The following is a 24,340-nucleotide window of genomic DNA, read 5'->3' as shown; positions in this document are numbered from 1 at the left end:
CCATGGTGGGACATGGGACAAGGGGTGGCTCTTCTCCTCTGACACTGTGGCTTCACCAGGACCTTGCATGAGGCATTTTGGGATCCCACCAGCCCCAGCAGGGCACCCTGCTCCCTGCCTCTCCCCTCCAAGCCAGGGGCAATGCTGGCAGATGGCACATCTCAGACAGGGTGTCTGGGCAGCATGTGGGCAGAGAGCAGGTAGTGTGCAGGCAGACAGCAAGGCCATCACCCAGGCATGGTGAGCAGGCAGGGGGCTGGGGGCACCCACCCCAGCTTTGGGCTGCAAGCAGGGGGTTGGGAAAGGCGTGTGTTTCCCTTTAAGAGGCAGGCCCTGGAGCTGCTTCCTCTCAGCCCTGCAAGAGCCCTAAACACAGTGCATCTGCCTGCAGCCTGCCTGCACGCTGCCTGCAGCCTGCTCGCACCCAGCAGTGAGTAGGGCTTAGCCCCGGGGCTGGGGAGGGCTGGCACCCTGGGGTGGTGGGCACCCTGATTGTCGTGTGGGGCAGGGAGGGATGGCATCACAGTGGAGGGTGCCAGGCATCACCGTAGAAGGAGCCAGGCATTGCTGGGGTGGGTGCTGCAGCATGATGCTAATTGGTTTTGCAGTTGAGGATGCCAGGCCCCCTGGCACGTCATTGCAATGCTGAGCTCTAGGGGGTGGTCGGGCACTGGGGGGCACAGGGTGGGGCAGGGCTGGTGCCCCCCAAAACAAGGTGTGAAGCTGCGGGTGCCTCGAGCCTGCCCTGCCATGTGTGGGCAGCGCATGGGGGATGTGCCTTCTGGGATCTGGTGTGCAGTGCCATGTGCTGCCGGGTACCCGGCACCGTGCTGGCCGTCAAGGGAGTGCACCCTGAGCCCTCCAGCGCCGTCTCCTCACGCCTCTATGGGTGGCAAGTGTGGGCTGCCCCCCGCAGAGAGGTGAGCAGCGGCACTGACCACAGAGGAGAGCTCTGGAGCAAACAGCCGGTGGTGAATGGCTGGTTGCACACCCCAGTCCCTGGAGACCACCACCCTACCCCAAATTGGACCCCGTCGGGATGAGCACCCTCTCTTCCACAGCCCCTTGTCTTGGGGCACCTTTGCAGGCACTGGTAAACATTGCCTGCCCAGGGGGCACAGATGTCAGGTTACTCGCAGGCTTGGCAGGGGGCTGCCGAAGGCTCGCCGGGTGCCGGGCCCCCTCTGCCGGCTTCGGCAAAGCTCGCAAGCTGGCGACTCCCGCGGCGAGCCACCCTGGGTGTGCCCCACGCAGGGCACTGCTCGGAGCGCCCCGGGCAGCGCGGGTGTCTGGTGCCTTGGGGCAGCCGGGCGTCCCCCCCCACCCACAAAGGGACGTGATTTGGGAGCGATACGTGTTGCACGGGGGGGTAGACTCAGCCGTGCCTGTGGCACAAAGCAGCAGCCCTGGGTGGGAGCCGGAGGTCTCTGGCCAAGCCATCTGGGTGCCACCGGGCTTTGTCCGATGGCGGGGCAGTGGACGCAGCCCTGAGCTCTCTCCTCCCCTCCCCTCCCCGGCACGGTTGCACGCTCGGCTGCCTCTGTAAACCAAGCTTGCAGCTTAGAGCGGGACTTGGCCACTTTTCTTCCCCCTGCACCCCCTACGTGATGATTTCCCAGTGCTCCCTGTTCAAAGGACGCTCTGGTATCCCATTTCCCCCAGCTCCCCACTCCCTGGCTTGGTCTCAGCCCCTCACTCCAGGTCAGGAGTCCCGCAAGTCCCAAGTGGGGGCAGTGATGAATGGTGCACAGTGTGACCCAAGTGGGAGGATGAGAACGGAGGGGACTGGGAGCCCGGGTTGTGAGGCAGGTCTGGGGACAGGGCTCAGGTTGCCTGCACCTCCCCCACAGGCAGAGAAGATGTCCTACCAGCTCTTCCCACCTCTCTCTTTGCATCCTTGTGACAGGCAGTTCTGGGGTGCTCCTGCTCATTTTGGGTCATTATCACAGCCCCTTCCCCCTTTGCAGCCCAGGCTCCAGCCTTGCTCCCCAGCCATGCTGCTGCTCCCACTGCTCCTGGAGGTCACCCTGCTGCAGCTGGCCAGCAGCTCTCACCACCCCTTCTACAATGGCTTCTACTACAACAACATCATGAATGACAGAGGCAATGGGCAGGAGAAAGGTACATTGTGGGTGGCAGGTTGGTGCAAGGAGTTGGAGTCTCCTTTGTCTCTGGAAGGTGATGGGGACCCACCTCTAGGAGGGAATGTGGGGCTCTGGGGAACAGGTGGGGTTGCTCCAGGGATGCTCAGGTGATGCTCATGGAACCAGGAAGGTGGTGAGGTCAATGTCCCTGGAGGTGTTTAAGAAAAGATTGGATGAAGAGGAGCTTAGTGCCATGGTTTGGTTGATTAGATAGGGTTGGGTGAGTGGTTGGGTGAGTTGTTGGACTTGATGATCTTGGAGGTCTCTTCCAAGCTGGCTGATTCTGTGATTCTGTGTGAACGTCCAGGCGTAAGAGGAGGTTGGGGGAGGGAGGAAGCTGAGTGGCTTCAGTGAGTTTTGAGGAGGCTGCCCAGCTCTGGACCCTGACCTACACTACATGCCTTCCCTCCCTGTGCCCAGTAGCTTACTTCAACGGGGCCAAACTGGTGGTGGAAACCCCCAGAGACCCCATCTACAGTTCCAACGGTGCCAACGTCACCCTGCCTTGCCACTACCGCTACGAGCCCGACCTGGAAGCCAAGCGCAAGATCCGCATCAAGTGGTCCAAGCTGCGAGACGACTATACCAAGGAGCGGGACGTGCTGGTGGCCATTGGCAAGACCTCCATGGCCTTTGGGGACTTCCAGGGTCGTGCTCAGCTGGTGCAGGCCGGCGAGCGCCAGGCCTCGCTGGTCGTCAGCGACGTGCACCTGCAGGATGATGGCAAATACCGCTGCGAGGTCATCGATGGGCTGGAGGATGAGAGCGGCGTGGTGGAGCTCCAGCTGCAAGGTGAGGGCACGGCAGGGACTGCCTGCCTGACCCCTGCACCAAGCCAGCGAGTCTGGCCTTCCCCTGGTGCCCCTTCCTCGGGGCAGGTAGCGGGTCTGGGGTTGTTGGGAAGCCCACTCGAGGGCAGAAAGGGGCTGGGATGCTTGGTATGAGCGTGGTGGCTTGGGGCTGTGGGGTCTGAGCAGTGAGTGGGCCCAGAGGGGTCTGCCCAGCTGGGATGTTGGGGGATGCTGTTGTGGAGTCAGAGTTGGAATGACCCTGTGGCTGCAGCATTTCCTGTCTCTACTCACACATCTTCCCCATTTGTTTCATCATGTGCAGCCACCCCCTCACCTCCCAGCAATACGTGTCCCCATGCCTCTTGTGTGACTGGTCCTCATGACCTTGGTGACTGCTCCAACCCCTTGTGCTCACTTGCAGTGAGGGACCTGACTCAGCCCTGGCTCCACTGACAAGCTCAGGGCTGAGGAAATGTCCCTCTTGCTGTGCTCCTGCCCATGCCCTTGGCTGTGAGGCTGCCTTTGTGCTCCTGATCCTGCAGCCTGTGCAGCCCCATGACGATGGTCCATCCATCCTCTCAGGGGTGGTCCACGTCTCTTTGGGAATGAGGTCTGCATGTCCCTAGGACCACTGTGGTCCATGCGACCCTCTGTTGGTCATTCCTACATCCCCATTACCATAGTCTGGGCATCCCCGTGTGTGCGGGTGCTGTACCCACCAAGGTGGTCCGTGCGTCCCCAGGACCGTGCTTCTGTGCCCCTGTGCCACCAGATGTCGCTGGCAACTCGCCGCTGGAGCCTACGTGCCCAGAGCAGCCCCATCCCTGCGTGCCTGAGCCTCGGGCTGTGCCACCCTGGGGTGGTCCCTGTCCCAGAGCCTGAATTTCAGATGGGTTGGGGACCCCTCCAGCTCCTTGCTGGGCCGGACTCGGGGCGGATGGGCTGACTACAGAGCTGGCTGAGTCCCCGGTCTGCCCCCAGGCATCGTGTTCCCCTACCAGCCTCCCCACGGGCAGTACAGGCTCAACTTCCACGAAGCCGAGCGAGTGTGCCAGGATCAGGGCGCCATCCTCGCCACCTTCCACCAGCTCTTCCAGGCCTGGAGCGAGGGGCTGGACTGGTGCAACGCGGGGTGGCTGGCGGACGGCACGGTGCAGTACCCCATCCGCCAGCCCCGCAAGCCCTGCGGGGGCACGCACCTCGCCCCGGGCATCCGCAGCTACGGCCCCCGCCACCGGCACCTGCACCGCTTCGATGCCTTCTGCTTCTCCTCTGCGCTCAGAGGTGGGTGCTGGGATAGCGGCCGGGGAGCGGGGAAGATGCTGCGCCCCAGTGGCGGCATCCCATGTACCCTGCTCGGGTGGGGAAGCTCCAGGCGCTGATGCTCTAGATGGGGATGCTCCGGATGATGCTCGGCACTGATGCTCCACTCTTCCCCCTAGGAGAGGTTTTCTACTTGGGGCGCCCGGCCGGGATGACGCTGGAGGAGGCCAAGCAGAGCTGCCAGGACGCAGGGGCTGAGATTGCCCGGGTCGGGCACCTCTACTCCGCCTGGAAGTTCCTGGGGCTGGACCGCTGCGACGCTGGCTGGCTGGCAGATGGCAGTGTCCGCTACCCCATCACCAAGCCCCGGGCCAACTGCGGCCCTGCAGAGCCTGGTGTCCGCAGCTTTGGCTTCCCCAGCAAGGGCAGGTTTGGGGTCTTCTGCTACAAGGAGAGATAATGAGCCAGGAGAGCATCTTCTTGGCCAGAGGATGTTTCAAGCCTGAGGGTGCCTGGTGTTGGGTGTTTCCCAGAGCTGTTTGGGGGTGACTGGGGGGAGGTGGGTTGGGGGGGAGGCTTCTTTTTGTTTTATTTTGTTTCTTTCCTTTACATTTTCCACACCTTGCTCAGCTGCTGGCACACACAGCTGCTCAGGGCGGCTGCCAGCCGGGGCAGTGTGGGACCCTCCCTGACATGGGATGTGTGTGAGGATGATCCCCATGATCTGCTGCCACCCCTCGGGTGGGGACCCCTTCCCACAGTGGCAGCGTGTTGCAGACACCCACCTGCTCTTCCAGCTCACAGGGTGCAAGTGAAGTGAGGCTGAGTTTGGCCAGAGGCAGAGACTGGGGCCTTTTGTTGTACCCTGGCTCCTGTTCCAGTCCTGTCTCTGTCCTACTGATAGTTGCTATTGTGCCTGTCCCGGTGGGAGCACCAGTGCCTTATCTCCATGTGCTCCTTGCCTGGACACCACTTGAACTCTGGTGCCTTCTTCAAGCATCTGGTTGTGAAAAGATGTATTTTTCCTGGACCTCATCTAATAAATCAGTGGAGAAAGCCCTGGAGTGACATGGCTGTGTCTCCTCTGTCCCAGCATGAGAAAGGGGTCTGCTAAGGAGGGGATCCCTGGCTGGACACCCAGCACTGGCACATCCTTGACTGCATGTTCTCTCATCATCACTGTCTCCACCCAAGCTCCTGCGAGCTCCTAATGCTCCCTCACTAATGAGTGTTAATTAACCCCGTGGGTGTCAGGACTGGAAGCTGGAGGGTGAAGCAGCTCCTGCTGGCGATGAGTGTTAGGCACACGGGTTAACCCCCTTCCAGGGTGAGAGCTGACCAGAGGGAGTCATGTCCTAGCTCAAGGTCCTTCTTCATCTGAGGGCTTGGGAAACCGCCCCACACAACCCAGGGTGCTGGCTGGGGCTGAGCAGGTCCCACGTAGCCTGGAGCACCCTCTTTGGGCTCCCCCTTCCTTCCAGGCTGCCTTGCACGGAAGATCCCCACTCAATCCCCACTCAACCTGGGCAGACACCTCCCCTTCCCACAAAATAAGCAACACTGACAGCATGCCCCTTCCGCTTTCACTCTCTTTATTATTTATCATTCTTTCAAAATAGGATATGTTCCAAAATATAAATAGGTGCAGGGAACGCTGGTGCCCCGCACGGTCCCCTGGAAAGAGCGCATCGGCCCAGGACAGGCGCTGAGCTGCATGGGGGTGGGGGTGTGGGGGGGGAAGCAGAGAGGGGCTGCAGCCCCCAGCCCCCCGCATCCTGGGGGCTCAGCATCCCATTGCCTTCCTCCTCTCACAGCTCCTTCCACCACAGCCCCCTTGGCCCTCCTCGCCCACCCCCGACACCACGCAGCAGGAGGAGAAGGGTTCTGGAGAAGACCAAACCAAACCCAACCAAACCAAACCCAACCCGACTCAAACCAAACCCCAAAAGGTGCTGTCCACCCCAGAGATTAAATAACAGAAATAATTACATTGTTCATGGATAAAATCAGGAAAAAAAAAATAATCATCATCTTTATTATTTAACTTAACCCCCCCCTGCCCCTCTGCATCCTCCCTCCCCCCTCCCCAACCCTCCCCCCATCCCCCAAAGGCTCGAAGATAATTGGAACTGGACTGTTAGCAAAAATGCTCAGATCTGATTTGCTTTGCTTTGGTGCTTGGGAAAAAACCCAAATACATTAATTTCTTGTTTAATATATACACACACAAAGGTGGGGTTGTCTTTAATAGAAGTTTTTTCTTTCCTTATATGACCAAAAAAAAAAAAAAAAAAGAAATCCCCTCCAAAACCCCAAAACAAACAAACAAAAAAGAAGGCAAGAAAAAAGAAGAAGAAGAAGAAGAAGGAGGAGGAGGAATTGACTCTGTTAATATAAAGTGTTCAGTTAAAACTCTCTCTCTCTCTTGCTCGCTTTCCCCTCGGTCTGTCCGGCCCCTCTCTAATGGGTGGGTCTGTGCACGGCTCTGCTGCTGGGTCTCGACCGGCTCCTGGGGCTCCTCTTGTATAGCCTGCGCTGGTAGTTGGAGGCTGCGGGAGAGGCAGGAGAAGAAAAGGCACCTTGTTAGCAGGAGCTGGGACAGAGACGCTGCTTGTCCACGCTGGCCGCCTTGGTCCCCGGCTCCCTGGACAAACACGGGAAGCCGCAGGTGGAGCTGCCCGGCCGCCGGCTGTGTGCGCCCCGGCGCCAGCCCGCCTGCTCCCGCTCAATCGGCCCTTCAGTGTCCCCCTTCCCCCCCACCTCCCGCAGCTGGGCTTTGCTTCACCCTGTGGTGAAGGTGTCCGCTGCCTACTGGAAGCCTGGGCAAAAGCATCCTCCCTGCGGATGCTTGTCCCCTCCCTCCCCTGTGGTCAGCCAGAAGGACAGCTCTGCTAATGGGGTGGGCATCTTGCCCGTCTTGCCTGCTGGCCAACCAGTCCCTCCATCATCCCCTGGGACAGAGAGGGAACTATCCATCAGCAGTGAGATGTGCTCAGGGCACAGGAGGGGAAACAGCCCTGGCTGGCAGGGACAAGGCTTTTGCCTGATGTTTACTGTCGGTCTCCTCTGAGGCTGGCACCATCCCAATGTGCTAACTGCAGGAGAGAGTCCATGGAAGCACCAAAAGCTGCTTTGGAACAGCCTAGCTCTCTTGATTACTGGTGGTTCATGCTGGGAGCAGCCTGCAGCTCTCCAGGCCCATGGCAAAACCAAGGGTACCAGCAGCTTAGTCACCAGTCAGATGCCTCCTCCATGTCTCCCCCTTCCATCTCCTTCCTGGGGTGGAGGTTTGTCCTGTATCAAGTTTCCCTGGCCGTGGGAACATTGCTTTAGCAGGATTGCCCAGCTGGACCAGAACCTAGCAGGGAGGCCACAAGACAGATGTGATTTGGCTGAGGCTGATGAAATTATTGGGAAGCTGCAGGCGAGCAGGGATGGGACAGGGGTGTAGGCAGGCCTGGGAGTGGGCTGGGACACCAGTGGGAGAAGGCTGTCTGTCATCAGCTGAAGGCTTTCAGCTGCAGGAGGGTCAGGAACTCAGCCCTGTCCCCTGCCTTACCTCTGCTGCAAGGCTCCTCTCTGCTCCCAGGGCAGGGGGATGCCAGGGCAGTGCTGAGGAACCACAGCTCCCCCCTCCTCTCTGCTGATGCAGGTGGTGCCAAAACACCCTTCCTGAAGCCATTTCTTTCTCTTTCCTTTCTTTAAGTAGCCTGGGCCCTTGGTAAGCTCGTGTTGCTCTTCCCTGGCTCTGCAGCTGCCCCTACCTTGCCTAGGTGGAGTAGCCTCCTGGGCAGCAAGCTCCTGGGCAGCAAGCTCCTGGGCTGCCCCTCCAGCCAGCCCTCCTGCTCCACACCTGCCCAGCTACCATGGTCTGTCATGAGGGAGTCAACGATCCCACGCTGACAACTTCTGCTTGGCTCAGAGCTAAACGCCGCACCCCAAGAGGACAACCCCCTCCCTCCCAGCTCCTTCTGCCAGCTGCAGGGCTGCCTCAGCCCTGACCCAGAGAGAAAGGGCCCCAGACGTACGGCTGGTGCAGGATATCTGTGGCTGCTCCCACTGCCCGCTGGGCTGGCAGCGGATGGTGGGCACGTGGCGCTGGATGTAGCCTTGGTCGCACTGGTACCGCACCAGGGAGTTTATTTCGTAGCGGTCCTTCCTCTGGCCAAAGGTCCTGGCGTTCTCCACCACGGGGGGCTCCCCACAGGCCACTGCAGGAGATGGGCAGAGAAATGGAGAGCTTGAGGAGCGCTGCCTGGCTGAGGGGGAAGCTCACCCCCAGGCAGCTCCTGCCTGGTGCAGGCTGGGCATTCACAGCCTCGCCGTTCCTGTTCTCCCATGCACAAAACCTTAGAGGACACAGTCTCAAGCTGCACCAAGGGATGTTTAGGCTGGAGGTTAGGAAGAAGTTCTACCTTGAATCCCTTTGAGATTGCCTCTGTCCACAAAGTTTAGGGGTGTGGGGAAATGGAAATTCTGTGATGGGCCTTGAAATTCTGCAGTGATCTGCCTCAGGCATTCATTCTTGGCCCCTGGAGAGGCAGAGTCAGCTGGGCATCACAACAGCTGCTTGTGGAGCCGGTGTATGGGAGCAAAGCTGCAGCTGGGGTGTGGCTGGGCATGAAGACATGAGAGCTTGTCCTTGGTGGCTTATTTAGTTGTTTTCAAGCCCTTGGGAAACTTTCTCCCAGAGCCCCTGCCAGCTGCCCACGCTACTGCCAGTTCCTCCCACCTCCTCTGCCCATCATCTGCAGTGATCAACCCCACATTCACGGGCACTGGGTGTTCCCCAGCAGCTCCAGGGTCACCACCTGAGCCTCCCACCCTCCCTGGCTGAGTGCAGGGTGCTGACCTGTTCCTTTCTTGCAGGTGAAAGGGAGGTGATAGTTGCAGGGGACGTCGTTCCATTCGCCTCGCTCGTGCCAGATCATCACGACGCAGTCCTCGCCCGCCGCGAAGAAGTTATCCGGCTGGTTGGGCCTCCAGTTCTCAAATTGCTGTGGAGAGAGGACAGCCCTTTGCCCAAGGCTCAGCCCAAGCCTCTCCTACTCCTTCCTTCACCCTTGCTGCTGCCTTGCCCGTGCATCTCACCAGCAGACACCATGGTTTGCCAGCACTGCTACTACAGCAGTTATCTCTACTGTGATGCTGCCCGGGGGCACCAGATTCACTAGAGGCTTGGAAACCGCACCAGCCCTACCAAGTTTAGGGCTGCCTCTAGTCAATGGCTAACCCAAGCACTCAGCACTTAAACCACCGGGCTCTTGCCACCTGAGGGGCACTCCTTGCCCCCCAGAGGCGGTGGCTGCCCCTGGCCTGGGCTGCAGTCTCACCATGGAGTGCCCGTCGGACCAGCGGAAGTCGTTCTCCACAGCTCTGTCATTGAGGCCAATCCACTGGTAGTCCTGTGCGTGACCTGGAAGAGCCAGAGAGGAGGGAGAAGATGGGACAGGGCTCCTCAGTGTCTTTTTGGAAGTATTTCTTTGCCATCCCAACTTCCTCTGGCCCTAGAGCCCCTGGGTCATGAGGCTCCTTCGTGCCTTCTAGCCCCTGGTTGTCCTTATTTCTCTGCACTGTGTTTGTCCATCTCCCTCTGCACTCAGTGTGCCATGAGCATGGGCAGGGGTCACCAAGCTTGCTGCATCAAGTGAACCTCTTGTGAACAAGCCACATCAGTGCTAATAGTGTAGATCTGTCCTAGCTGAGAAAGGGCTCTCCGGTCCCATGGCTGGACAGTTGCTCCTCTCCTGCTCAAGGCTGAGGGCTCTTTAAGAAACCTCTGGGGGGGAAATTGTGGTTTTTACATCATTTTGGACTATTCTGCCCATAGATTCCAGTGAACAACCCCCTTCATAGTCTCAGGCTGGCCTCAGCACTCACTGTTCACAAATTCTTGCTCCTCTGGGGTGATGATGCTGCTCAGGTGGGCTTGGTGCTGTCGACATCTGTTCTCCGCATCCATCCAAGTCTCCCTCTCTTCAAAGTGCCTGTAGCAGTGGCCTTGGAACTTGATCCAACCCTCCTCACAGTTTTCCAGGTCTGAAACACACAAAGGGTGGATAAAGAAAAAGAAAAAGAGAGAGAGTTGGTGCATGAATCTGGAAGCCTTCCAATTCACCTCTTGGCCACTCTCGTGGCATGGGACAGCACAGGGTCACTTTCAGTAAAGCAAACCCTGGTGCTGCTGCCTGTGGGAAGGTTATCAGAGGGCATCCAAGACACAGGCAGAGAGGGCAGGCTCTGCTGGAGATCCTGTGTCTGCAGGAAGGTGACCAATGCTAACAACAAACTCACTCCTGACAAATTCCACCCCTCTGTCATGTTCCTGGATCCCATTTTTGAGGAACTAACCAAGGAGGAATCCCTCTCTTCCTGCTTGTGCTGGCTTGTAGAGTTTCACTGCTCTGGAAAGAAACTGGAAAACCTGGCTCCAGAAGCCCAGGATCCACAGGAATGTGTGGAAAATGAGAGAGAGGAGGCAAACCCAGGTTCCAGAGGTTGCATCAGTTGCTGTGGTTCTGGGACTCTGGAGGAGAAGCGAGCCTAGCAAGGTGGGAGCAAAGAGACGGAGGTGGGAACTTGCCATGGTGGAGAGAGAAAGTGAAATCTCAAGGGGAAAAAGCTTGGAAGCTGCTAAGGAAGCACAAAAATGTCTCAACTTTTCAGAACATCTTTTACCAATTGAGCAGCACTGCAGAGTTAACCCCACTAATTGAAAACAAACACCCAAGGCAGCCTGAGGCCACAGATGAGGGGGAGCAGAGGCAGATGGAGAAGCCACGAGAGGAGCCCTTCAGCAGCTCGCCTGCACTGCAGCACCACACATCTGCTCCACGTGGCTGAAGGAAACAGAGAATGAAATGTGCTGAAGCTCAGCCTTTCAGATGCTTCATCTACCACCCTTTCCCCAGGCACTTGATGTTCTGGGAGTGGTGGACTTTTCCTGAGTCCTCATGCCTCCTTCCTTTTCCAGTTAGGTTTTTCCATACTCAGTTCCTTTCTTTTTTTGTGTGTGTTAAACTTGGTAGGCCAAAGCCCCCAGCACCTTCAATCACAGTCTTTGCTTCTGCTCCACTCTTCTGGTGTACTTCCAGGTGGAGGTTGCAGGCACTTCATAGAGATTGGAAGAGCTGGTTGGTAGTTGAGGTGTTAAAAACACTCTGTCTTCTCCAACAGGTGAGCTGGAAGCAGCTGAAGCTCTAAGGATTCTTAGCCTTTGCAGGCAGATTGTGTGCATGAGGTGAGCAGAGAACACTCTTGAGATGGAAGACATTTTGCCAGCAGCTTGAACTCCACCCCCTGTCATCACAGCCTGGGGATGGAACAGCATATGGCACAGAACCTGAGCAGGATGTTTCCTAGGCTGCTGTGGTGACAAGGACTGGCTGTGCCCACAGATGGCAGAGCTCACCCATGGTGTCCTGCTGCTCTTGGAAATCAACAGAAAGGCTGGTCCTCCTCATGGGAATCATGAAGGTTTACATCCCACACTGCATCTGGGATGCTGCTCTCATCTTGCATCTCCCAGGCCATACCCCCCAAGGCATCACGAGCCCATAAATCAGAGAAGAGAAGAAATGAATCCTGGCTTGAACCACATAAGACCATAAGGAGCTGCAGGGTAGAAAGCCTCTTGTAGGATTACAGGGATCTTCAGCAACAGGTAGCAGGGATGAGTAAATCAGGGACTGATTAGTTTATGGTAGGAAAGGGATGTAGAGACAGCACAATTCCTGCTCAGAGCTCCTGTCCAGTGATCCTGAGCAGCCTTCTTATGGTCTGCTTCATATGTTCTCATGGGGAGCAGAAAGAGAGGTGCAGAGAAAGAGGAGAAGAAGATCTGATATGTTATTACTTGTGCCAAAGTGAAGAGGACTCTGCAAGCTGTTTGAGCTTCCTCTCAGGTAGCTGATAGAGGTTTGGGCTCTCATCAGCTTTAAGGAAAAACCCCAAACCACTTCAAACTCCTTTTGTTTCCCTGCAAAACCAAAAAGAGAGATTTTTGCAGGCCAGAGTACCTCATTTTGGTGGAAAAAAATAGGTCAGCTGCTGTTGCCTCAAAGATGTAGGTCCCCTGCTGCATGTTGAAGGTGTGGACAAGAATGTCATGCCGTGTCAAATGGGTGGAGATGCCTGGAGGGAATGAGGCTGCATCTCCACAGTCAGAAGCACAATCTCTTCTTGTGGCTCACTTGAAGCATCCTTCCATGGAATTCCAGTCTAGCAGAGAAAGTTTGCCTGGGGTGAAGGTGAGCTCAGATATTTCCCTGCTGTTCCAGATGAACAGGAAGACCCTTGACCCCGAGAGACAGCAGCTTCAGTGGTGGCCATCATTGCAATCTGTATGGGGCATCACCAGAGGAGCTTAAAGAAGATGAAGAAGACACCAGAGACTCCTGCTTAGGAGTCTTGGAGGACATGTTGCTGTGATCCAAATGGAAGTGTAGAAGCAAAGTCTCACAGCTCTTCCCTAGTGTACTTCAAGCTCTGTTAGAGCTTAGCTAACTGAGATGAGGGCAGGACTGGTGGGAGCTCGTGGGATGGGCTTTTTTCCTGGGAGTAGGGTGGGAAGAAGGTGGTGCAGCAGTTAGTAGGATTAGCTGAAGCCAGGCAGGCCCTACCCATGTCACACAGGTCCCCTCCATAGCTGGGAAGGCACAAGCATTTGAAAGGGTCACCAAGGCTCCCATCCACGCAGGTAGCTCCATTCAGACAGGGGCTTGAGTGGCACTCATCAGTGTCTGCAGGAAACCAAGGGCTTCCATCAGGCCCCTGGCTCTGTCTGATGCATCCAACATGCAAACTATCCATGGCCCAGCTGCTCAGTGTCCCCAGGTGCATGTGGCTGTCCAGTCACTCAGTGGATGATGTCTGATATGTCAGTGAGAAGCTGACTTGCTCTGTAATGTGATGGAGAAAACTCCTTCTGAGCTTGGGTGGTAAATCCATTCACGCTCTGGAGCATGGAGATTGTCATCTTCATTCTAGGCTGTGTCACTGCCAGCCATGCCCTGATTCCTCAGCTGGCTGCTGAACCTCTGACTCCAGTTGTGCAGGCCTTCTCTGACAGGAGGCATTTTCCCCTCTGGATTGCCCTTCTGCTGAATGCTTTCTGGATTTCTTTGGTTATTCAACAGGAAGATGATTCCTGTTTCCATGACACTAATGAACACTTAGAGATTTTCCAGAACAAAATGGTGCTCTCAGCCTAGGAGAAGAGAAGAGCTGAACTTGGCTGACTACTGCTTATTAGTTACACCTGGAGCTCCTAGAAGATGGAGAGCATAAAGGAAAATGAGGTAGCCTGAGGGCTGTTTACAACTCTAGAAGCTCTTTTGAGGCTCCCAGCAGCTGTGGCAGCAGCAGTTGCAGGGGGCTCCAGCTGAAGGAAAGGTTCTTCTTCATCCCTTCAGCTCCATGAAGTGGAAAGCAGGATGCAGCAGTGGGAGCAAAGCACACAGGAGGGCTAAAGCAGGATGTTCAGCAGGGAAAAAGGAGCCTTCAGAATGTTGAGCAGGGCATGGAAAGTCTTCAGATGTCTTCAGCCACGTGGACTAAACACTTGGGGTGTCTGAGATCTCTCCTGAGATGCAGGAGACCTGCTGTAAGTTGCTATCCCCGGCCTTGGAGGAGGAGGGAGCAGGGACACACATGCAAAGTCATTGCCACAAATTCCCAGCTGGAGAAGAACACTGGAAGAGAATTTCCACTTCCAGGTGTTGTATATAATACGAGTTCACAAATGTGCTGTAACCCCCAGATCTCTGGATACAAATCTCTCTCTGTACACACACATTTTTATATCTGACACTTAGAGAAAGGCTGTGGGCTTCTAGGCAGTGTTGGAAAACCAGACAACAAACACCAGTGAGACACAGCCAGGTTTTTCTTCCCAGAATCATGCTGCAAATGGCTGGAGAGAAGATGTTTTAAACACAAGATGATCAAAACCACCAAATTCCCTCTCAAGTTTGTTGGGCTCTTGGGGCAGTGACCTTATCATAGATCATAGAAGGGCTCAGGTTGGAAGGGACCTCAGAGATCATCTCCTCCAACCTCCCTGCCATGGCCAGGGATGCCTCTCAACTACACTCAGCTGCACAAAACCTCATCCAACCTGGCCTTCAACACCTCCAAGCAGGAGGCAGCCACAACCTCCCTGGGCAGCCTGTTCCAGAGTCTCACCACCTTCCTGCTGAAGAACTTCTTCCTAAGCTCCAGTCTAACCCTGCTCTGCCTCAGCTTCAAACCATTCCCCCTTGTCCTGTCTCTAGACACCCTCATGAAAAGTCCCTCTGCAGCCTTCCTGGAGGATCCCTCCTGGATGGAGGATCCCTCCTGGATGGAGGATCCCTCCTGGATGGAGGATCCCTCCTGGACTACAATCCCTTCACCAAGCTGGTATCAGGAAACTGAAACAGATCTGATGAGTTGAAAGAAGTGTTGCTGATCCTAGTCCTCCCCCAGAAATCTGTATCTTGGAGGCCTTTGACAATGGCAAGTTCTAAATGGCACAGCTGGCAGGGATGTTGTCTGTGGGAGCCTTGGTGAGTCAGCTTGGGTGTTCCTAGGGTCACATCTAAGCCATAGGCTTTATGAGAAGCGAGACCTGCAGTAGGAAAACACCCAAACAGGATCCCATTGATCACAAAACCCTTGGCTGTTCCCTTCATATCCTTTTCTGTCCCACAAAGGCCTCCACTTCCACCGAGTTCAGAGCTAGATGGAGGTGAGCAAACCCCAGCACACCTCCCCAGCCAGCTGCAAAGCCTGCGGCGGGCTGGGTCCTGCTCAGCAAGCAGCCGGCGCCTGCTCCACAGCCCCAGCTGCCAGGCACCTTGCCACTCGGGGATCTCACAGAGAGGCAAGCTATTTATTTGCTTGGCTGAGCAGGCATTCAGAGAGCCAGCTCAAGTGCTTATCAACCCAGGGAGAAGACAACACTCCAGCTATTATCACCCGCCGCTAAACAAAGGAGCGGCGATGTGGCATGAGATGCAGAACAGAGGCAGCCCTCACTTTGGAGAGCTTCAGCTCTCAAATAAAGGCAGGAGGGGGAAATGCCTCCCGGTGCCAAGAATAGGAAGCTCATTTAGAACATATTATTAACTCTCCTCTGGAGGATAATGCAAAATTAGCAGCTCTTTAGAAGGCAACTTGTGCTGCAGTTCACATCACCCAGAAGTTGCACTAGATTATTCAGATCTACTGTCACAACAGGTCCTGTGGGGGCTTTTTTTGGTGCTGTTTACAGGACCCAAGGTCTAACATCTAGGTTTTAGAGTTATTTGTTTATGTAATAAACCAACAACAACTTAGATGCAAACTGCTGGCTGGAGAAAGCAAGGGGAGTGGCAGAGCTACGCTGCAAACTTTGAGCTTGCCTCGCTGTTTTCTTCCTAAGGTTTCTCGGATGTTGCCAGACACAAGCTGGAGTCAGCCAGAACTGTTTTCTTGTGGTGCAGCTGAGCACACCATAAACACTCTCTCGGTGCCTCTGAAAGCAAACTGCTGTGCCAGATCACAGAAACCGGGAAGGGAAGGCCTTTGGAAATGGAAAGTCACAGACTCACAGAATGGTAGGGGTTGGAAGGCACCTCCAGAGAGCACTGACTCCAACCCCCCTGCCAGAGCAGGGGCACCCAGGGCAGGGCACCCAGGGACACATCCAGCTGGGTTTTGAATGTCTCCAGAGAAGGAGACTCCACAACCTCTCTGGGCAGCCTGCTCCAGGGCTCCAGCACCCTCACCATACAGAAGTGTCTCCTCCTGTTGAGGTGGAACCTCCTGTGTTCCAGCTTGTCCCTCTTGTCCCTTGTCCTGTCACTGGGCACCACTGAAAAGAGCCTGGCACCTTCATCCTGACACCCACCCCTCAGATGCTGATAGACACTGGTCCCCTCTCAGTCTTCTCTTCTCCACACAACCTGATTAATTCTATCCTATCCTATCCTATCCTATCCTATCCTATCCTATCCTATCCTATCCTATCCTATCCTACTCTTACTCTATTCTATTCTACTCTTATTCTAGTCTACTCTTATCCTATCCTATTCTATCCTATTCTATTCTATTCTACTCTAATTCTCTTCTCTTCTCTTCTCTTCTCTTCTCTTCTCTTCTCTTCTCTTCTCTTCTCTTCTCTTCTCTTCTCTTCTCTTCTCTTCTCTTCTCTTCTCTTCTCTTCTCTTCTCTTCTCTTCTCTTCTCTTCTCTTCTCTTCTCTTCTCTTCTCTTCTCTTCTCTTCTCTTCTCTTCTCTTCTTATTCTATTCTCTTCTACTGTACTCTATTCTATCCTAGTCCTAGTCCTAGTCCTATCCTATCCTACCCAGCCCCAGGGCTCTCAGTCTGTGTTCAAAGGAGAGATGGGTGCTGGTTTTGCACAGAAGGCAAAGGGCAGGCAAAAGTGACCACTCAAAGCCAGAGGTGAGAAGGAAATGCTGCTGAAATCCTTCAGCCCAGGCTAAGAAGGCAACACCAGGCACAGTGCAAAGCCTTTTGGGAGCAGCACAGGCATGCGTTGCTCTCACGGCAGCCTGTGTGGAAGGTGAGCAAGGAGCCAGGAGACAAGGTCAGCTCTGTGCTGAAAGCACCTGCTGAGGAGAAGGCAGGTTGTGAGCAGAGAGGCTGGCACCCAAACCCTGAACAAGCTGCCTGGGTTTCCTGTGCACGAGGATTTCAACTCCTGGCTTTGTTCTGAAGGCAGGGAAAGGTAAGAGAGAGAGGCGAGGCGTGTTCAGAATGTCCAACAGCCTCTGCTGTGCCCCTCACTCTTGCTCTACAGGCCTCCCTCTAAGTGCAATTATCCAAAGAGGGACTCAGAGACCAGCCAGATAATTATCTTTCAGAGACTGGGGGGGTGGGGGGGTGGTGGAAAAAAATAATAATCCAGGTACAAATTAAATTTGCCTCTCAGAGGCTCCTGGGAAGTTTGAGCTGTCAATTTGACAGCTCAAACAGCAAAGAAAAACAGCAGAGCAGTTGCAGAGTGACTCCTACAAGAAAAGGAAAGGAGGAGTTGGGGGGTGGGGGGGAAATGTTCTCTCCCATTTGAAGGGAGAGGCTGGCACTGAACATCACCCAGACTTACCAGGAGCAATTAAGTCATTAAAATAATTAATTACAATAATTAAACCAAAGCCTCCATGCAGCAGGAGGGGCAGGTGCTGCTACAGCCTTAAAAAGCTGTGCTCACCTAGGGAACAGCGAGCCTCCAGGAGAACCTCTTGATCTGCTGGGACCTTCCCTTTGTCCAGCAGGCTCCTGGAAGGGAAGCTGAGGAAGTGTGGACTTTTCCTGCCTTCAAAATGTTTGGTGTGGAACTGCACTGACAAGGGGAGAGCACTGCTCCAGGGCTGTAGGCTGCCTCATCAGAGGCAGGTTTTTAATTAAGTTAATGAACTTCTGATGCAAAATGGAAGTTTTGGGCTCCTCGATTCAGGAGGGACAGGGACCTGCTGGAGAGAGTCCAATGGAAGCTGTGAGGATGGCTGGGGGGGCTTGAACACCTCTGCTGTGGAGACTGAGAGCCTGTTTAGTCTGGAGAAGAGAAGGCTGAGAGGGGATCTGATCAATATCTGAGGGGTAGGTGTCAGGATGAAGGTGCCAGGCTCTTTTCAGTGGTGCCCAGTGACAGGACAAGGAGCAACAAGGACAAACTGGAACACAGGAAGTTCCACCTCAACAGGAGGAGACACTTCTGTGTGGTGAAGGTGAAGGAGCCCTGGAGCAGGCTGCCCAGAGAGGCTGTGGAGTCTCCTTCTCTGGAGACCCAGCTGGATGTGTCCCTGTGTGACCTGCCCTGGGTGGTCCTGCTCTGGCAGGGCGGTTGGATTCGATGCTCTCTTGAGGTGCCTTCCAACCCCCAACATTCTGTGGTCTATCCAGGACACATCAAATCATCTGCCCAGCCACAAAGATTCTGTGCTTTTGCTTGTTTCTCAGCCAGGCCTGGTGCCCCCATCCCCTTCTTGACCCCATACTCTTCATTCCTCACTAGGTGACTTGTGGTGAATGAGGGGAATACTTTCTAGACACATTTTTATCTTCTGGCCTGATCTTCTCTGGACCAACAAACCTCTATCCCTTTGACTCCCAGAGTGTGGAGAATGAGGAAAGCCCATCAAGACCCTTTCCTCACTTGGATTCTGACCTTCAACCACATCAGGGCCACAGGCAGGAGGTTTTCTGTGCTCCTTTCACCAGAGACAAGCAAAACCTACCACAAACAGCTGCCATTTCAGCACATTTCTCTTATTCCCCACCCCCCTCCCCAAAATAGGTGAAGTTTTAAAGCCTTTGACTGCTCAGAGTGCTCCAAACCACAGCCTTTCACTGAAATGCCAGCATGGGGATTTTTCTCCTTTTTTTTGGAGCTAATAATTATTTCTCTTCAAACATTACCACAAGCAAAAAGAATTCCTGAGCTGGCAAAACTCTGGCTGAAGAGGCCAAGCCTATGGACAACTCTTCAGGCTTGGTGGGGCTCCTGCCTTTGTGGAAGGAGCAAACTGCTGACTAAAACCATGTGCAGCCTTCCAAGGGGTTAAATACTACAAACCACTGGCACTCCAAGGGTTAATCTTTGGTCTCTTCTTGTGCTTCTGGCTCTGGCTTTTAAAGAGGCTGCGGCAGAGCAGAGCAAAATATCATTCTTCTTAAATCATCCCACTAAAAAGCCTGCTGGATCTAGCTGGAACCTCTTAACGACAGGACAAGAGGGCAACAGCCACACCTCCCTGCTCCTCAGCCCAAGCTCCTGCCTCCAGCTGGGCTGGCTTCACCCACGTTGAACGCTAGGCAGAGTTAAAGGCACTTAATGGGCAGCCCTTAACGCCTTACAGACCCTGAGCACAGCGCAGCTATCAGAGCTGAGCTTTTTACAAGAGCTGAATTTCAAGAGGCAACCACAACATGGAAAACAGCATTCTGGGCTCCAGCCTGTGGTTCTTTCTTGTAGGCTTTCCATGTTTCCAATCCCAAGAGCCCTGTAAAGAATAACAAGCCCCCCAAAAAGGGAAGTCTGGGATTATTTTTCCTTATTTCTTTTTCCTTTCTTCTTCTTCTTCTTTTGTCATCACTTTGCTCTAGTTCTCTAGAAGAAGTTTGCCCTGTTGGAGAGGTGTTGAAAGGTCATGGTCAACCCATTTTCTTGCCACCTGGATGAGTTTCCTTCCCAGAATCACAGAATATATCTAGTTGGAAGAGAGCTCCAAGCTCATCCAGTTCAACCTTTCACCCAGCACTGCAGGGTCAACATTAAACCATGTCCCTAAGCACCAGGTCCACAGCTGCTTGAACACCCCCAGGGATGGTGACTCCAGCACTGCCCTGGGCAGACCATTCCAGTGTCTGAGAACCCTTTCTGGGAAGAAATATTTCCTAATATCCAGCCTGAACCTCCCCTGGTGCAGCTTGGAACCATATCCTCTGGACCTGTCTCTTGCCACCAAGGAGAAGAGGTTGCCCTTCCTCACTCCAACCTCCCTTCAGGGAGGTGTAGAGAGCAATGAGGTCTCCCCTCAGCCTCCTCTTCTCCAGCCTGAACACTGCCATCTCCCTCAGTCTCTCCTTGTAGCCCAGGTGCTCCAGGCTCTTCTCCAGCCTTGTTGTCCTGCTCTGGACAGGCTCCAGCCCCTCAATGTCCCTCCTGGAGTGAGGGGCCCAGAACTGAACACAGCACTCAAGGTATGGCCTCCCCAGTGCTGAGCACAGGGGGATATCACCTCTGTGTCCCTGCGGGCCACAGTGTTTCTAATCCAAGCCAGGATGCCATTGGCTTGCTTGATCTCCTGGGCACACTGCTGGCTCATATTCAGTCGACTGCCAACCAACACTCCCAGGCTGCTCTCCAAGCTGCAGCTTTCCAAACGCACATCCCCCAAGTCTGTAGCTCCCCACGGGGTTGTTGTGACCCAGGTGCAGGACCTGGCACTTGGCCTTGTTGAACCTCATACAATCAGCCTTGGCCCAGAGGTCTCACCTGTCCAGATCCTGCTGTAAAGCTTCCCTACCCTCTAGCAGATAGACACAGCCACCCAGCGTGGTGCCACCTGCAGACTTACTGAGGAGGGTCCTTCAGACCCTGGCCAGGACTGCATTGAACCATGGAAGGATGCTGTAGTAAAGCAGCTTGCCAATGAAAAGAGAAGCTTTACCCTAGAACATCTTCCCTGGTAGGAGCACCAGCCATGCACCTGTACTCAAACCCATCTGTAGCTTATGAAGAGTCTGCAGCTGAACTTCACGTGGTGGTCCCTGTGCCCTCCCTGCCACCCAGTACGAAGCTCCAGCTGCTCCACTGGCATCTCTGTGCCTGGCAGATAATGCAGCATGTCCCAGTTTCAGAAGAGCTTTCAAGCTTCTCCACACATGAGCTGCTGCTGAACACATGGTTTGCTTTCAGAATACTTCCCAGGAATGTTGGCTAACAAAATGCTCCAAAGAATCTGGCAGTCACCTTGGGGGGAGTTATAAAAAGAAAACCTCCCTTGGAGCCCATTTTTTTCTTTCTCTTCTTTTTCTTTTCTGATTTGGGTATTTTGTTGCTTTGGGGGTTTGGTTTTCATTCCACACACACACACACACACATCCCCCCACCCTCACCCATGAGTCTCACTCCCTACTTTCTTTCTTTCCCCTCAGCCCTGCCTTTGCTGGCTTGTTTTTCTCTCCCTCCAGGCATGAATGTGGCAGTGGGCACAGCCCAAAGCCAGACCCCCTTAGGTGTGCAAGGAGGGCGTTGGGGGGGTGTGAGCCCCTGCAGCACTCTGGAGCCAAGCTGGCCCTGCACTGTGGGAACCACCTCTCTGATGTGCCCTCACCCACTCCTGCAGCACCTGCTGGGCAGCTGCTCGGCACAGCCTGGGCTTGCAGGGTGCTCTGAGCAGCACTGAACAAAGGTTTGTGATTACCTGTTTGCTCAGAGGGAGAGAAGTGACGCAGGGAGGAAGGCAGTGACTCATCTGAAACACTTTGGGGATGGAAATGATAGAATCCAGGCTGAGCTTCACAAAGCCCTGCACTTACAGGCTCTTACTGAGCCCAGAGCTGCCTACACTGAATGGTGTAAATTAACCAAAGAGAAGCAGTTCAGGAGGTAATGTGGGAAGAGCGTAGAAGAAACATTACTTTGGAGGGAGGGAATTGAGCAAATCTCTTGGAATATACATTTTGCACCACACTTAAGCAACATGTCCTCCATGGAGCTGTGGTCCACTGAGAACTGAGCACACAAAGGGCCTTCAGTCACCAGCACAAGCATTGATGCTTTTAAAACGAGGCCTGTCACCAGGAGCATGCTCCTGATTGCAGCAAAGTGACAGCAAGACATGGCCAGGCATATCACAGCATCATAGCATGGTTGGAAGGGACCTTAAAGATCATCCAGTTCCCACTCCCCCACCGAGGGCAGGGACACCTCCCTCTAGACCCTGTCCAGCCTGGCCTTGAGCACTTCTAGGTGGGGCTATGTTGCAGGAGGTCCTGTGTTACCAGGACTGGGCTCTTCCTTTGGCCAAGACTCAGCCACCAACAAGCATGGCAACGTCCCACCTCATTTTCTTCTCCTTAGACTATCCTAATGGCTCCACAACATATGAGCACTGCTGGAGGGGATGCTCCCCAGAAAGCTAGCTGAGCCTTTTCACCATCAGTGGTCATTCAGATGTAATTCAGATTTCAGTACTGTGTCTGTTCACACTTGGCAGCAAGGGAAACTCCCAAAGACAGAGCACAACCCCCCTAAAAGGGGCAGGGTGGAGGGAAGGACATCTGTCAGCAGAGTTGGCAGAAGGTAGCCATGCTCTGAGCATGGTCACACATGGAGCCCATTCTAGCTGCAGAGAGCAGCATAAAGGCCAGACCACAGAGCAGCCGTGCTCTGTGCCAAAGGGATCAGAGCAGTTTGCCTGGTGCAGACATTGCTTTTGGGCCAGATAATGCTGAGAGCAGACAGAATTTTGTCCCCAGCTGTCTTTCTTTGGCTTTTCCCTCCATGGGCAGCCTCCTGCTCTGGTGCAATCACTGCTGAATGCTTGGGGAGCAAGTCAGCATGGAGTGAGAAACCAAAGAGGACAGAGACCTGGGGCCTCTCTTGGCCAACTGCTCAGCTGCAATCTCTAGCCAGGGTGGAAGCCTCTGGCAGGTGATGCTCCTGTTTCCAGATGAGAATGAGAAATTGGTTGGTTTCTCTGGGTTGCAGCAATGGTTTTCTCTGATTAGAGCAATTTCAGAGGGGCCATGCATGTCCCAGTGCCTTCCCCAGCTCTATCACACCCAGGGTGCTGGTCACAGTGGCTCCCAATGGCCATTCACAGATACTCTTGTTTGAGCCCCTACCTTTGCCAGCACAGAGGGGAGAGGTTATCTATGTTCAAGTGATGGCCTAGGCACCCTGAGAGGCACAAGCAGACAGTGCCTCCATCGTGTTCCTGGCAGGTGCCAGCTCCACTGGGCTGCTCAGCACAGCTGGGCTACAGCTGCAGCCACCAAGGCCAGCAACCCAGAGGAGCAGCTCATGCCTGCTGCTGTGGTGCCCCATTTGGTGAGAGAGAAGCTACTGAACAGGAGCTGTGGGACACCCCAGGTGTTCAACCCCTACATCTTGATGGCTTCCCACAATAACGTCCTGCTCAGATCTGCTTCCATGCTAGAGAAGCTAAAAAAGCAATGTGATGGCTCTGCCCCTTCCCTTCCCCAGGAGCAGACACAGTACCTTGTGTGGTGGGTCCTAAGGCGTCTATGGCTTCTTGTGAGACTTGAGGCAGGACAGCAGTAGCGGTGGCCAGCAGATGGGGGGTGTCTGGAGCAGCAGCCGTCTCTGTCTCCTGTCCCGACACCGCAGGGGGGGAGGGCTGTGTTTCCAGCTGAGTCTCTTCAGGGTTCCTGGGTGGCTGCGTGGGTTCAGCATCCGCGCTGCTGGTGCTCGTTACAGCGTCTGGGACAGCGGTTTCCTCCCAGATGCCTGCCACCGAGCGCGTCACCGCTCCGGACGTTGCACCAGGAGTCTCCTCGGGAGCACCAGAGGGCTGCCCGGTGGCCGAGGCTGCGGCGGCTGGCTCCAAGCTAGCAGCAGGCAACGCAGCTGCTTCTGCACTGCTTCTGTGCACCGCGGCTGCTGCTGTGCTCGTCTCGGGGAATGCAGATGTTTCACCCCAGGCTTCTTGACTGGTGGAGGTTTCTATTCTGATCTCAGGAAGCGCAGAGCTTTCCCCGCTTACTTCTTGACCTGTGGAGGTTTCTAGGCTGATCTGGGGGTAGGCAGACGATTCACCCCTGGCTTCTTGACTTGTGGAGGTTTCTATTCTAACCTCAGGGAACGCAGAGGCTTCCCCACTGCTTTCATGGACTGTGGAAGTCTCTATGCTGATCTCAGGAAATGCAGAGGCTTCACCTCGGGCTTCCTGACTTGTGGAGGTTTCTATTCTGATCTCAGGAAAGGCAGAACTTTCTCCACTGATTTCATGGACTGTGGAAGTCTCTATGCTGATCTCGGGGAAGGCAGAGGTTTCTCCACTGGTTTCATTCACTGTGGAGGTTTCAATGGTAATTTCAGGGTAGCCAGAGGTTTCACCCCTTGCTTCTTGACTTGTGGATGTTTCTATCCTAATGTCAGGAAAGGCAGAGGTTTCTCCACTGGTTTCCTGCACTGTGGAAGTCTCTATGCTGATCTCAGGGAAGGCAGAGGTCTCTCCACTGGTTTCCTGCACTGTGGAGGTCTCAATGGTAATTTCAGGGTAGCCAGAGGTTTCACCCCTGGCTTCTTGACTTGTGGATGTTTCTATCCTAATATCAGGAAAGGCAGAACTTTCTCCACTGATTTCATGGACTGTGGAAGTCTCTATGCTGATCTCAGGAAAGGCAGAACTTTCTCCACTGATTTCCTGCACTGTGGAAGTCTCTATGCTGATCTCAGGAAAGGCAGAGGTTTCTCCACTGGTTTCCTGCACTGTGGAGGTCTCAATGGTAATTTCAGGGTAGCCAGAGGTTTCACCCCTGGCTTCTTGACTTGTGAATGTTTCTATCCTAATGCCAGGAAATGCAGATGTCTCCCCACTGATGTCTTGACTCGTGGAGGTTTCTATCCTAATGTCAGGAAATGCAGAGGTCTCCCCACTGATGTCTTGTATGGTGGGGGTTCC

The 24,340-nt window shown here is 54.6% G+C and overlaps 2 protein-coding genes across 2 annotated transcripts in view; one reads left to right on the top strand and one right to left on the bottom strand.

Moving 5' to 3' along the window:
* Window positions 1–373: 373 nt before the first annotated feature.
* Window positions 374–4,737, top strand: HAPLN3 (hyaluronan and proteoglycan link protein 3). Its single transcript, XM_054168943.1, has 5 exons — window positions 374–430; window positions 1,968–2,121; window positions 2,568–2,936; window positions 3,917–4,219; window positions 4,378–4,737. Exons 2-5 carry the CDS (start codon window positions 1,995–1,997, stop codon window positions 4,656–4,658), a joined length of 1,080 nt encoding a protein of 359 aa, XP_054024918.1. The 5' UTR covers window positions 374–430; window positions 1,968–1,994; the 3' UTR covers window positions 4,659–4,737.
* A 1,860-nt stretch (window positions 4,738–6,597) lies between these two features.
* ACAN (aggrecan) overlaps window positions 6,598–24,340 on the bottom strand; it is a 33,061-nt gene continuing 15,318 nt past the window's right edge. Inside the window, exons 13-19 of the mRNA XM_054168845.1 lie at window positions 22,915–24,147; window positions 12,820–12,939; window positions 10,079–10,237; window positions 9,532–9,614; window positions 9,051–9,195; window positions 8,227–8,409; window positions 6,598–6,747 (exon numbers count right to left, since the gene is read on the bottom strand). Coding sequence (XP_054024820.1) covers window positions 6,659–6,747; window positions 8,227–8,409; window positions 9,051–9,195; window positions 9,532–9,614; window positions 10,079–10,237; window positions 12,820–12,939; window positions 22,915–24,147 — 2,012 coding nt within the window. The 3' untranslated portion in view covers window positions 6,598–6,658. The remainder of the gene's footprint in view (window positions 6,748–8,226; window positions 8,410–9,050; window positions 9,196–9,531; window positions 9,615–10,078; window positions 10,238–12,819; window positions 12,940–22,914; window positions 24,148–24,340) is intronic.

Source organism: Dryobates pubescens, chromosome 17 (genome assembly GCF_014839835.1).
Source record: "Dryobates pubescens isolate bDryPub1 chromosome 17, bDryPub1.pri, whole genome shotgun sequence".
Classification (NCBI taxonomy): Eukaryota; Metazoa; Chordata; class Aves; order Piciformes; family Picidae; genus Dryobates; species Dryobates pubescens.
The sequence above is the reverse complement of the archived record's forward strand: the minus strand, read 5'-3'. Positions and strand labels throughout refer to the sequence as shown.

Bases quoted from the DNA above. Each gene is read 5' to 3' on its own strand.
- HAPLN3 (XM_054168943.1), top strand. From the start codon at position 1,995: ATGCTGCTGCTCCCACTGCTCCTGGAGGTCACCCTGCTGCAGCTGGCC. The intron at 2,937-3,916 runs GTGAGGGCACGG...GTCTGCCCCCAG, and splicing joins GGTGGAGCTCCAGCTGCAAG to GCATCGTGTTCCCCTACCAG. The intron at 4,220-4,377 runs GTGGGTGCTGGG...TCTTCCCCCTAG, and splicing joins CTTCTCCTCTGCGCTCAGAG to GAGAGGTTTTCTACTTGGGG.